Here is a 13,132-nt window from a genome sequence, read left to right as displayed (position 1 = left end):
GTTACCCAAATCAGTGGTCTCCTGATTTAGGTGGGAAAGTTAGCAATTTAATTGGAAATTTTGTGAGAGGCAGGCTACGACAAGGTTATTCCCTTAAGAAACTAAATAAATCAGTCTGCTATAAATTGGAAGTTTGGTTAGATTAAAGAGTATATGAAGGAATACAAGCATATGAAACATGCAGGGGTGAAAGGGCAAGGAGGGCACTATTTATAACATAGTGTGAAGAGGAAGTTCATAGACACAGCAATATGACCAGTGCTTCATGGAAGAAAGATCCTACATGCAAGTAGGCAGTATGTGCAGGATAGTGTTGTGGGTCAGCCAGTTCCAGCAGAGCAAAGTATTGCAGAGGACTCTTCTGAGGAAGAGGCAGCCAGCAGATCTGACCAAGAACAACAGCCAGTGATAGAGACACTGCAAGAGGAAATCTGAAGCCAAGTACCAGTACAATAGCCCCTTAACCCTGAGTTGACAACAGAAGATCATCTGCTGGCCAGTTCACCTCCCCTGTCCCCAGAACCTCAAGAATAGCATAGGTGGAAGATAAGGGGAGAACTGAAAGACAGAAGGCACAGTGGCAGGTTGGCAACACAGTACAAACTGTGTATCAATGATGGGTATTCCAGGAGTAGGGTTGAAGTGGGTAGCTGGTGCTTATTGTGATGTTTTATAGCAGACAACAAGGGTGTGGCTGCTTGAAAACACTGTGTCTGTTAGCCCTAACTGGGATATGTGAGAATTTTTGAAAATTGCTTTTTATATTGGCAGATGTAATTTTCCTTGTTTCCTATTCCTATGTGTGAAAAAAATAATAATAGTAATAGTACAAGATGCAAACGAGTAGCCGTGTTGGTCTGAAGTAGCACAATAAAATCAGAGTCCAGTAGCACCTTTAAGGCCAACAAAGATTTATTCAAGGTGGAGCTTTCGAGTGCAAGCACTCCCCTCGTCAGACTATGAACTGACCATCAGTTCATAGTGTGAGGAAGAGTGCTTGCACTCAAAAGCTCACACCTTGAATAAATCTTTGTTGGTCTTAAAGGTGCTACTGGACTCTGATTTTATAGTAATAGTACTACTACTAGTAGTAATTAATAACTTTATTTTTGTAGTTTACCCTTCCCTGCAGGCTCAGGGTGGGTAACAGCAAATATAACAAAACAAGCATTTAATCAATAAATTATAAACAATAAAATATATATTATATAATTAATAAGGTTAAATTAATTAATCAACATTAAAAGTTGACTCTTGATAGTTACGAACCTTCTAGGCAATGGGGTTGATTTGGATAGATATTTTCAGGTGGTTGCAGGTAGGGAGGTCAGTGTTCTTAATTTCCTGGCCTCAACCATAGGCCTGGCGGAACAGCACTGTCTTGCAGGCCCTCTTCGAATTGTTTGACATCTCACTAGGCAGAACATTCCACCACGCCAGGGATAAGGCCAAAAAAGCCCTGGCCCTGGTAGAGCCCAGTATTACTTTTTAGGGACCAGAGACCCCTTACAAGTACTTATCCTGCAATCTTAACACTCTCTGAGGAATGTAGCAGAAGACATGGTCCCATAGATAGAGGGGTCCCAAGAGGACCTGAGCTGCCGCATTATAGACCAGTTGGAGTTTCTGGAGCAGCTGCAAGGGTAGCCGTGCATAGAGCAAGTTACAGAAGTGTAATCTGTTGCATAAATGAGGTATTGAGAGATAAGGTGCAAGTTGCCACACCTGGCAAAGATGAAGAATGTCTGGTGGGCCACATTTGTGACATGGGCCTCCATTGACAGGGAGGCATCCAGTATCATGCCCAGGCTCTTGATGTATTAAATGGACCCCATCAAGAGCCAGGAGTTGCATAACTTCCCCTGGAACACCAGCCACACCAAAGGACCTTTAGCTTGCTTTAACTTCTGCCAACTCCATTTGAGCCAGTCCAGCACAGCCTCCAGACAGTTGGCCAAGGTGTGGATGGATGGCCACCCATCAATAAGAACAGCTCAGTGTCATCAGTATACTAGTGGTAGCCAATTCCCAAACCCTGGACCAGCTGGCTGACAGGCCTTATATAGATGTTAAATAACAGCAGTACTGACCCGATCCAGCTGCCTCTGAATATCGTCTATGAGGGCGATCAGAGGACTTCACTCCATAGCCAGGTCAGAAGCTGGACTGGAATAAATAAATATTTATTTTACTAGCTCACTTTTCCTTTCAGTAGACCCAAGCACACTATTTGAGCACCAGTGAAAATCATGCGTGTTCTTGAAAAGGCCAAAAAAAAACTGGACTTTTCCACTGATCTATTGCACTTGTTAAAATTGTGAGTAAGAAATGTATGGGTGCATAAAAGCAGACAATGGATATCCTGGGCATTTTGCCTTGGATTTCTAAGAACAGTACTAGCTAGGTTGCTGGGCCAGAATCTCTGTGGGGAGCTGGGGAGAATGTTAGGCCAGTGAGAAAATCACTGCTATATCTAGTGTGAGTTTCCATTCTCTTTCTTCCACGTATTCTTTTCATGCAAAGTTTATTTCACATTCTGTGCTATGGATTAACTATGTTCTATACTTCATGCTACTAGCCTTCAAAGGCAGAGGATAGGATCTTTCTCTCTGACTTAAAGGGAAGACAAAGAGCATTTCCGCACATGGTTAAAATTAACGCTACGCCAGCTGAGTGGTGTAACTCTACATATAATCATGCCTCTCAGCCCCTCCTCACCTTTCCTGCTGTCTCACTCTTCTCTGCCGCCATTTCATGCTTCTCCCCCTCCACAAGTTCTGCAGGAAATGGTGGAAGAGAGCAATGCAATTTATACATGACTCTCTTCCGCTTGCCAATCTAGACAGGTAGCCAATCACCTTTCTCCATGCTTTGAAGAACCTCCGCAATGCTCACTAATTAAAAAGAAAACATCAGTAGTTCTCTGTTGAAACACTCCTGCGTCTAATCATAGATACATGGTGTGTCTTTATTCATATCACTTATGGAATCATGATGCTTGCTTCTTTTAAAAATAAATCTTGTTCCTGATTTTTTTGGGGGGGGGGAGCTTAGAGAGGCATGCTTTGTGCTACATCTTTGAAGAAAAATCTTTTGCCTTTGCCTGCATGACTGAACCCCTATTAGTTGCTCCGGGCAGTTCAGTTGAAAAAAAACCCCTCCATTCTACTGCCGCTGCCTCTCCCTCATGCGCAAACACACACACACACAACCCAGTGAGGACTCCCTGCTGCTGTTTCTCCTCCCCTGCATGCACACATGTGCACACACTCTGTGGAGTTCCCTTGCTGTGGGTGGCAGGGGCATTTTAAGATGTCAGACATTTAAAAAATGATGTTCCCATCTCTGGAAGGGAGGGGGTGGGAGCAAAGGTGGGACGAGGCAGGCATCTTTTGCGCATTTGAGCCTCCATACCTGTCTTTGGCTGGTGGGCTGCTGCTATTCTCCATTAGGTAGCGCTAAATATATTGGTGAATCCACTTTTTGGTATTCACCAACTAGCACTTTAAAATGGAGGATGTAGCCAGCCAGTTACTGCCCAGATGATGGATGTTGGCAACATCATGTGGAGGGGCCAGAATATAAGTACTTCATAAGGTAAGTGTTATACTATATTTAAAGGAAGCAGAAATGCTAAAAGATTTTTTCCTCTGCTAGAGTGCTTTTTTAAATAGCATTAATGCCTCACCGTGGTTCCCTCAGAGCTCTGCCTGTGCCTGTTTTCAGACTCTGAGTTGTAGCCTAAACTGACTGAAATATTTTCATGGTAGAAGTTAGAAAGTTGCCCATCTGGAAAGCCTGTAAGGCAGTTTTGTTTAGGTTTATGTACTTTTATGCTATAATTGGGGTTTTAATGCTGGCTTTTAATTAATAACTTTTAATGTTTTGTTCTTAGTTTTATTTTATAAGCTACCTTGGGCCTTTATTTTATAAGCTACCTTTATTTTATAAGCTACCTTGAGGCAGCAAAAATATTAATTTTTTGTGTGTGTGGGGTGGGGCTGATGTTTTAATAGATGAATAAAATATAACACAGTACTTGGAATACATGTAGATTTTACCAGTGGCCCCAACTACCAACCTCTGAGACTAGTCTGTTCTGCAGGGCAATTAGTCTGTAGTTATGACTAATCAATATTTAGAAAGCTATTAATTAGTACCTGAAGTCAGCAGTCATGCACCATAGTGGTGACATACCCAACTCATTTTTATTCCATGATTCATTACAGGCCCCAACTACGTAGAGTGCATGACTATTTTGCATTATGCTTGAAGAACAAATGCTTTATTAGGTGAACAGACAATAGTATACATGTTTGTCCAGGGAATGTAATTAAGAAGTTACAGGCTTCTTGCTGGTTATAAATTGAATGAATGATTGGAATTGCCTTGATTTGAACCGCTCCATTCCACCAAAGCCTATGGTTTCTACACTGATACTCCAGTCACCAGTTATGCCTTAGGGACTTACTAGGAATCCATGGGAAGAGAACTAAGGTAGAAAGGGATGCTGGAAACAACAACAGATTGAAAAACAAATGTCATGGATTTTCTAGGGATGTGCACCTGAAAATTTCTTTTTTTTTAAGTTTGAATTTCAGGAAGCAAGCAAATACTGGAGTTTGGGAGATATCAGTCCCCCAATATCATTTTGGGATTCAGATTTAGTTTTCTTTTCTAGGATTCTGGAATTGTTTATATTTATTATTCCCTATACGGAATATTTATTTTGGGAGAGGAGGACTTAAGTGGCTCATTTTCAGCCAAATGACAACATAATTGCAGGGAACCTACTAAAAATTCTCTTCCTCCATTTTCAAAGGATCAAGGGGTCCACTTCTACAGCTCCCAGCCTAAGGCAGGTGGTGAAAATTCCATGCTTGTTTCAGGGCAAAAACACTAGAACATGCTAGCATTGGCCAATCTGAACAAAACCGGTCAGACCAGAAAATTCCAGTAGTACTATGGCTAATGTGACAAGCCCAACACAACCAATACCAGACTGGAGAATCCCACAGAACCATCTGAAGCAAGGTAAAATTTGAGTCCAATAGCACCTTTAAGACCAATAAAGATTTATTCTAGGCTAGTGCTTTTGTGTGCATGCACACTTCCTCAAACAAAATGGAACAAGGATCATAAGAGTACAGATATAAAGATCCTTGTCCCATTTTGTTTGAGGAAGTGTGCATGCACATGAAAGCTCACACACTGAATAAATCTTTGTTGGTTTTAAAGGTGCTATTGGATTCAAATTTTGTTGTGCTAATTCACACCAACACAGCTACCCATTTGAATCTGTCTGAAGCAAGGGACAGTGTTGCAAGCCCGACATAGCCAGTTTCAAATCACAGAAGCTCTGCAGAACCAAGGACCAATGGGCAACAAAACCCATCAGAACCCATTTCAAAACAGATAATCCAAGCCTTATGCCCTGCATTTTTCACAATGAATAACTTACATCATTCTCCTCTTCCCTTTTTATTCACATACCAAAATTGTAAGGTTGTTTGGGATAACAATGTGTAACTGGTCCAAAGTTATTCAGTGAGATTCCATGGTAAGAGAGGTGATTAGAATGTGAGACACCCAGATTCTAGTTTGAAACTTTAACCACACTGGCTTGTGTAGGAATGGCTCCTGTTGAATGGTAGCACGTAGCAGGGCCTGAGTGAGTCTGGTGGTTGCTATCATGGCTGGAACCAGTGAATCCTCCTTAAACATGAAAACAGCATTAAAAATGGATTTGACTTCTTGTCCTACCCTTTATTGACAGAAATCAAGGCTTTAAAGACTGACAATAATGTTTTGGTTGCTTAGCAAAAGCCACTGGGGGCATTTGTTTCTTAAAGGTATAGGTTTTAAATAGTCTTTAAGTATTTCTTTTAAGATTTCAGATATTTCTGTATGCCTGGATCATCTGTCTTGTCTGTCCATGGCTGCAGTCTCTATTAGTCCTACCTAATGTGTCTGTCCCCCTTCAAGGATGGCTGCCTTGTCGTGGCAAGGGGGCTTGCGTAGCTCAGTGAAGCTATGAGCTATACTGTGCAGGGCCATCCAAGATGGACAGATCATAGCAGAGAGCTCTGACAAAAGGTGATCCACTGGAGAAGGAAATGGCAAACCACTCCATTATCTTTGCCATGAAAACTCTAAGGACAGTTCCAAAAGGCAAAACGATATGACACTGGAAGATGAGCCCCTCAGGTCAGTAGGTGTCCAATATGCTACTGGGGATGAGCAGAAAGCTAGTACGAGTAGCTCCAGAATGAATGAAGCGACTGGGCCAAAGCCGAAAGAACGCTCAGTTGTGGAGGTAACTGGAGGTGAAGAGACAGTCCGATGCTGTAAAGATTTTTATTCCTAAGGAACTTGGAACGTCACATCCATGAATCAAGGCAAGCTGGACGTGGTTAAACAAGAGATGACAAGACTGAACATCGACATTTTAGGAATCAGTGAACTAAAATGGACAGGAATGGGTGAATTTAATTCAGATGACCATCAGGTATACTACTGTGGACAAGAATCTCGCAGAAGAAATGGAGTAGCCTTCATAATCAATAAGAGAGTAGGAAAAGCAGTCTTGGGATACAATCCCCAAAATGACAGAATGATCTCAGTTCGAATCCAAGGCAAACCAATCAACATCACAGTAATCCAGGTCTATGCCCCAACCACTGCTGCTAAAGAGGATGAAGTTGACCAGTTCTATGAAGTCCTACAACACTCTTCTAGAAGTAACGCCAAAAAATTATGTGCTTATCATCATGGGGGATTGGAATGCTAAAGTAGGAAGCCAAAAGATAACCGGGATAACCGGCAAGTTTGGCCTTGGAGTACAAAATGAAGCAGGGCACAGGCTGATAAAATTTTGTCAAGAGAATACAATGGTCATAGCAAACACTCTTTTCCAACAACCCAAGAGATGACTCTACACATGGACATCACTAGATGGTCAACACAGAAATCAGATTGACTATGTGCTCTGCAGCCAAAGATAGAGAAGTTCTATATAGTGGTTCAGATCATCAGCTTCTTGTTGCAAAATTTAGGCTTAAATTGAAGAAAGTAGGGAAAAGCACTAGGCCACTCAGGTATGAACTAAATCATATCCCCGATGAATATACAGTAGAGGTGACAAATAGATTTAATGAATTAGATCTCAAAGACAGAGTGCCTGTAGAACTATGGACGGAGGTTCACAACATTGTAAAAGAGGTAGCAACTAAAACCATCCCAAAGAAAAAGAAATGCAAGAAATCAAAATGGCTGTCTGAGGAAGCTTTACAAATAGCTAAGGAGAGAAGGGAAGTGAAAGGCAAGGGAGAAAGAGAAAGATACACCCAATGGAATGCAGAATTCCAGAGAAAAGCTAGAAAAGATAAGAATGCTTTCTTAAATCATAGAATCATAGAATCATAGAGTTGGAAGGGGCCATACAGGCCATCTAGTCCAACCCCCTGCTTAACGCAGGACTAGCCCTAAGCATCCTAAAGCATCCAAGAAAAGTGTGTATCCAACCTTTGCTTGAAGACTGCCAGTGAGGGGGAGCTCACCACCTCCTTAGGCAGCCTATTCCACTGCTGAACTACTCTGACTGTGAAAAACTTTTTCCTGATATCTAGCCTATATCGTTGTACTTGAAGTTTAAACCTATTACTGCGTGTCCTCTCCTCTGCAGCCAGCAGAAACAGCATCCTGCCCTCCTCCAAGTGACAACCTTTCAAATACTTAAAGAGGGCTATCATGTCCCCTCTCAACCTCCTTTTCTCCAGGCTGAACATTCCCAAGTCCCTCAACCTATCTTCATAGGGCTTGGTCCCTTGGCCCCAGATCATCTTCGTAGCTCTCCTCTGTACCCTTTCAATTTTATCAACGTCCTTCTTGAAGTGAGGCCTCCAGAACTGCACACAGTACTCCAGGTGTGGTCTGACCAGTGCCGTATACAATGGGACTATGACATCTTGTGATTTTGATGTGATGCCCCTGTTGATACAATAAACAGTGCAAACAAATAGAAGAAAACAATAGAATGGGGAGGACCAGGGATCTTTTCAAGAAAATAGGAGATATGAAGAGAACGTTTCATGCAAAGATAGGTATGATAAACGTAGGGACCTCACATAAGCAGATTAAAAAGTAGGTGGCAAAATTATACAAAAGAACTATACAAGAGCGAGCTTAACATCCCGGATAACCACGATGGGGTAGTTACTGACCTAGAGCCAGACATCCTGGAATGTGAAGTCAAATGGGCCTTAGGAAGTCTGAGCAACTATAAAGCTAGTGGTAGTGACAGCATTCCAGTTGAACTATTCAAAATCTTAAAAGACGATGCAGTAAAAGTGCTACACTCAATATGCCAGCAAATTTGGAAAAATCAACAATGGCCACAGGATTGGAAAAGGTCAGTTTACATTCCAATCCCAAAGAAGGGCAATGCCAAAGAATGTTCTAACTACTGCACCATTGCACTCATTTCTCATACTAGCAAAGTTAAGCTCAAAATCCTACAAGCTAGGCTCCAGCAATATGTGGACCGAGAACTTCCAGAAGTACAGGCCGGACTTCGAAGAGGCAGAGGAACTAGAGATCAAATTGCCAACATACGCTGGATCATGGATAAAGCTAGGGAGTTCCAGAAGAACATCTACTTCTGCTTCATTGACTATGCTAAAGCCTTTGATTGTGTGGAACACAACAAATTGTGGCAAGTTCTTAAAGAGATGGGAATACCAGAGCATCTTATTTGTCTCTTGACAGGTCAAGAAGCAACAGTGAGAACCGGGCATGGAATCACTGATTGGTTCAAAATTGAGAAAGACGTTTGGCAAGGGTGTATACTGTCGCCTTGCCTATTTAACTTGTATGTTGAGCACATCATGAGAAAGGCGGGGTTAGATGAGTCACAAATTGGAATCAAGATTGCAGGGAGAAATATCAACAACCTCAGATATGCAGATGATACCACTCTAATGGCAAAAAGCGAAGAGGAACTAAAGAGCCTGTTGATGCGGGTGAAGGAGGAGAGTGCAAAAGTTGGCTTGAAATTCAACATCAAGAAAACTAAGATCATGGCATCCAGCCCTCTCAATTCCTGGCAAACAGATGGGGAAAAAATAGAGATAGTGACAGATTTTATTTTCCTGGGCTCCAAGATCACTGCAGATGGGGACTGTAGCAAAGAAATTAAAAGACGCTTGCTCCTGGGGAGGAACGCTATGGCAAATCTAGACAGCATCCTAAAAAGCAGAGACATCACCCTGCCAACAAAAGTGCATTTAGTCAAGGCGATGGGTCGGACATGACTTCGTACCTAACAACAAATGTGACTGTATGTGTACTACAGAATTTGTTTTCCTCCTTCAACTTTTATTCCTGCTTCTTTGATGGCAGAAATCAAGATACAATTGTTGTGGTAGCATAGAGTGATGTGGTTTGCAACTTTTTCTAAAGTACAAGATATACATGCAGTTCTTCTCTGGAAAATGAAGATATTTATATTTTATATGCCAAATGGTACAATTTTATATGTTAATTTTAAAATATGCATTTTAGGTTGTTCAATCAGAAAAGAACTTTAGGTTTTATGTGTGTTATTAAACATATATTTCCATCCATCCCCCCCATGAGTTCAAAATTTTTAAAAAATTACATCTAAAGGTATGAGTGGGAACTTGCTTAGCAGCCTCACAAATTTATAAAGACTAGATTTGTACCTAATGTTCTGCAGTTATTGTCTGCCTTGCTTTGTTATGGCTAGACTATCTGCAATGTATAATTTTCTTTTTCTAGACGCAGGGTATTGGCCATTTCAGATGGGATCGAGCACATTGGAGAACTACGGTGGGAATTAGCATTGTGTCTTCTGGCTGCCTGGACTATCTGCTATTTTTGCATTTGGAAAGGAACAAAGTCAACTGGCAAGGTAAGAGTAATGGTTCAGTATATTAGGTAAAGCTACAACATTTTGTGATTAGGATTGCATTAAGAATTGACTATCCATAAGGTCTAAGTGTTTCTATCTGTCTTATGCATGCATCTTCATGGCACAGCAGTAATGGGAATAGAAAGCTAATTATCCTTTTAACCCTGCACTGAAAATGAGGCCTGCTTGATGAGTTGGGTCAAAAACAAATTGTGAGAGCCCTAGCATCACCAAGGCTGACACTAGGTCCATTTCTAGAGGGTGGTAGCTCAGCATGGATGTTAAAGTCCCCCAGAATTAAAAGACTAGGGAAATATGGCATTCAGGCTTCCAACGCCTATAGCAGGGCTGGCAGGGCGCCTGAAGGTGCATTGGACATCCGGTGTACCAACTGGATTGCAATGCTCTTGGTTGATTCCCACATGAGACTCATACATTCAGTTCCTTGAACTGACAGCATGGGGAGAGCCCTGAGGAAGAAGTCCTCTTGGATTTTGGTTGCCACCCCTCCTCCCTGCCCCACAGTCAGAGGCTGATGGAGAACAGAGAACCTGGAAGGGGCTAGCTCTTAAAGGGTGACTGTCACTCTGTCCCTGACCCAGGTCTCGGTCACACACGCCAGGTCAACATTGTTATTTGCAAAATAGTCTTGAAAGGTGTGGGCCTTATTATTAACGTACCTGCCGTTGCACAGTATCAGTGTCAGAGGTGGGTTGCTCACCTTTGCCTCCACCCAGTGTATTGAGGGATGATCCCTTGTCTTGTCCTACCTCTTTGCATCATTGTCTCTGCCTCTTCCACTGAGTATCAGGATCCCTGAGCCCCTTGGACCCCTATCGTTATTGCTTCCTTTGTTATAGCCAATGTTTGTGAGATGTCAAGATTTGATGGCTGTTAGTTGTTTTAAGAGCCTCTTGTGGCGCAGAGTGGTAAGGCAGCCATCTGAAAGCTTTGCCCATGAGGTTGGGAGTTCAATCCCAGCAGCCGGCTCAAGGTCAACTCAGCCTTCCATCCTTCCGGGGTCGGTAAAATGAGTACCCAGCTTGCTGGGGGGTAAACGGTAATGACTAGGGAAGGCACTGGCAAACCACCCCGTATTGAGTCTGCCATGAAAACGCTAGAGGGCGTCACCCCAAGGGTCAGACATGACTCGGTGCTTGCACAGGGGATACCTTTACCTTTACCTTTAGTTGTTTTAAGATTTGTTTACTCTATTTTCATGGGGGTCTCAGAAGGTGCCTTATTTTGCTGATTTTGCTAGATAGTTATTTTGCTAAGGTTTTCCTTGAACCCTGTTTCTGTCTTTGGTGAAGAGATTGGTTTTGTTTTTGTTTGATGGGACTATGTGTCTCTGGAGGGATAGCCCCAATCACTTCTTATAGCATCTCAGGGCTGCCCATTCTGGTTGTTAGTTACATGTAGGGTGTGATCTGTTGCTGTGGCATCTCAGGGTTCCCTAGTCCAGGTGTGTGTTGTGCGTTGAGTGTGTTTGGTAGAATGTTAGGTTACATTGTGTCTTGGGAGAGGGATCTCAGGTTGATTGGATGTAGTTGATTTCATTGATGTATGTGTAGGTTGTCTTGGTCATAGAGTGATTTTTGATTAAGCAAGCAAATTAATTGGGGGAATCAATGTGGGTATTAATTGATTAATTAAGTGGGGGAATCAATGTGGGTATTTATTGATTGCTTAAGGGTTAAAAAGGAGCAATTAATTTGGGTTAGATTAAGATGGAGGTAGACAGATTGAATTAATTGGGTGTGATCAGTTTGGGTTGGATCAATCAATAGGAGAGGGCAATCAGTTTAGATTAGGCTGGAGGTGGGATGGATAGGTTAAATTAATTGGGAGTAATCTCTTTGATCCTGGAGGATCATTGTCTATGGGGTCACAATGGGTCAGACACGACTTCGCACCTAACAGCAACAATCACTTTGGATTAAATCAGTCACTAGGTTTGAATCATTAAAGAGTGTGATCAGCTTGGATTCGATTGGAGGGAAAGGCAGATAAGTTGAATTAATTGGTTTATGATTGGTTTGGGTTGAGTCTTTCCAGCGATTCCTCCTGCCAAATTCATCCTCCCCCCAATCCAAGTGAAGTTTTTATCCAAGTTTTGTCCAAGTTCTCTGGTGGCCTTCGCTTCTTATTGTTCTGCCAAAAAAAGTGTGTCTGTTCAAGACTATGGTATTCCCAGTTGTAATGGATGGATGTGAAAGTTGGATCATAAGGAAGGCCGAGCATCAAAGAACTGAGGCTTTTGAACTCTGGTGCTGGAGAAGACTCTTGCGAGTCCCTTGGACTGCAAGGTGAACAAACCGGTCTGTCCTAGAGGAGATCAGACCTGCCTGCTCCTTAGAAGGCCAGATCCTGAAGATGAAACTCAAATACTTCGGCCACTTCATGAGAAGGAAGGAAGTTTTATATTAGAATGTTCATTGATTTTTGAAGATATGTACTTTTAAAACTGTCTGTTGGAAGCTAATCAGTGGTCAGTGAAAATGAATCTTTGGTGTCCTTACTACAGTTAAAGGACTTGTATTACAGCATTGGAAAGATACATGTTCACCTCTGGTAAATCAATGAAAACTTATGTGCTTATCTGCCACCACTGTTATTATATTTTGGCTCTACTTAATAAATACCTTCCCCTCATTTAAAAAAAAATCTATTTAGTTGCTGGTTTTTTATTTTTTTTGTTTATTTAATTTTTTTCTTATTTAAGATTTATCTTGCTTGTTAGGAAGACAAGAAATTTGTTTTAAACTATGGTATTAGTTGGGAGATCACATTTCCCAGTATCTAGAGATATGCTGAGAAGCGGGGGGTGGGGGGGGCTAACCAGAAGGGAGAAAGTTTAATTATAACTTTTATAACTTTGATCATTAAAGTGCTTGTAACTGTGGGAGGCTTAATCTTTACTGGAAAGCTTGCAAGGAGAGGATTAAGAGGAAATATTAAAACTACTAAAGTTAGGAATGTGTAGGTGTGTATAATTAAGGGCTCTATTAACAATGGAGGAATTTTCTACTTGTATATGAAAAGCCATGCTATGAAGGAATATTTCTGCTTTGCCCGCAGAAGTATGTTTCATTAGTGCACAAAGTTACTGACTGTCAATAAATGAGGTGGAAAAGCCTTTATATATTGGACTGAGGAATAACTAGACTAAGGAATAATGCATCCGTAGCAGGGAATCAG

The 13,132-nt window shown here is 41.7% G+C and overlaps 1 protein-coding gene across 1 annotated transcript in view; it reads left to right on the top strand.

Moving 5' to 3' along the window:
• The window catches only part of SLC6A11 (solute carrier family 6 member 11), a 173,974-nt gene that overhangs the window by 41,005 nt on the left and 119,837 nt on the right, over window positions 1-13,132 (top strand). The window contains exon 6 of the mRNA XM_077325695.1: window positions 9,799-9,931. Within this exon, the coding sequence (XP_077181810.1) occupies window positions 9,799-9,931 (133 nt within the window). The remainder of the gene's footprint in view (window positions 1-9,798; window positions 9,932-13,132) is intronic.

This window comes from Paroedura picta, chromosome 3 (genome assembly GCF_049243985.1).
Source record: "Paroedura picta isolate Pp20150507F chromosome 3, Ppicta_v3.0, whole genome shotgun sequence".
Lineage (NCBI taxonomy): Eukaryota > Metazoa > Chordata > Lepidosauria > Squamata > Gekkonidae > Paroedura > Paroedura picta.
Note: the sequence above shows the minus strand (reverse complement) of the source record. Positions and strands in the feature narration are given on the sequence as shown.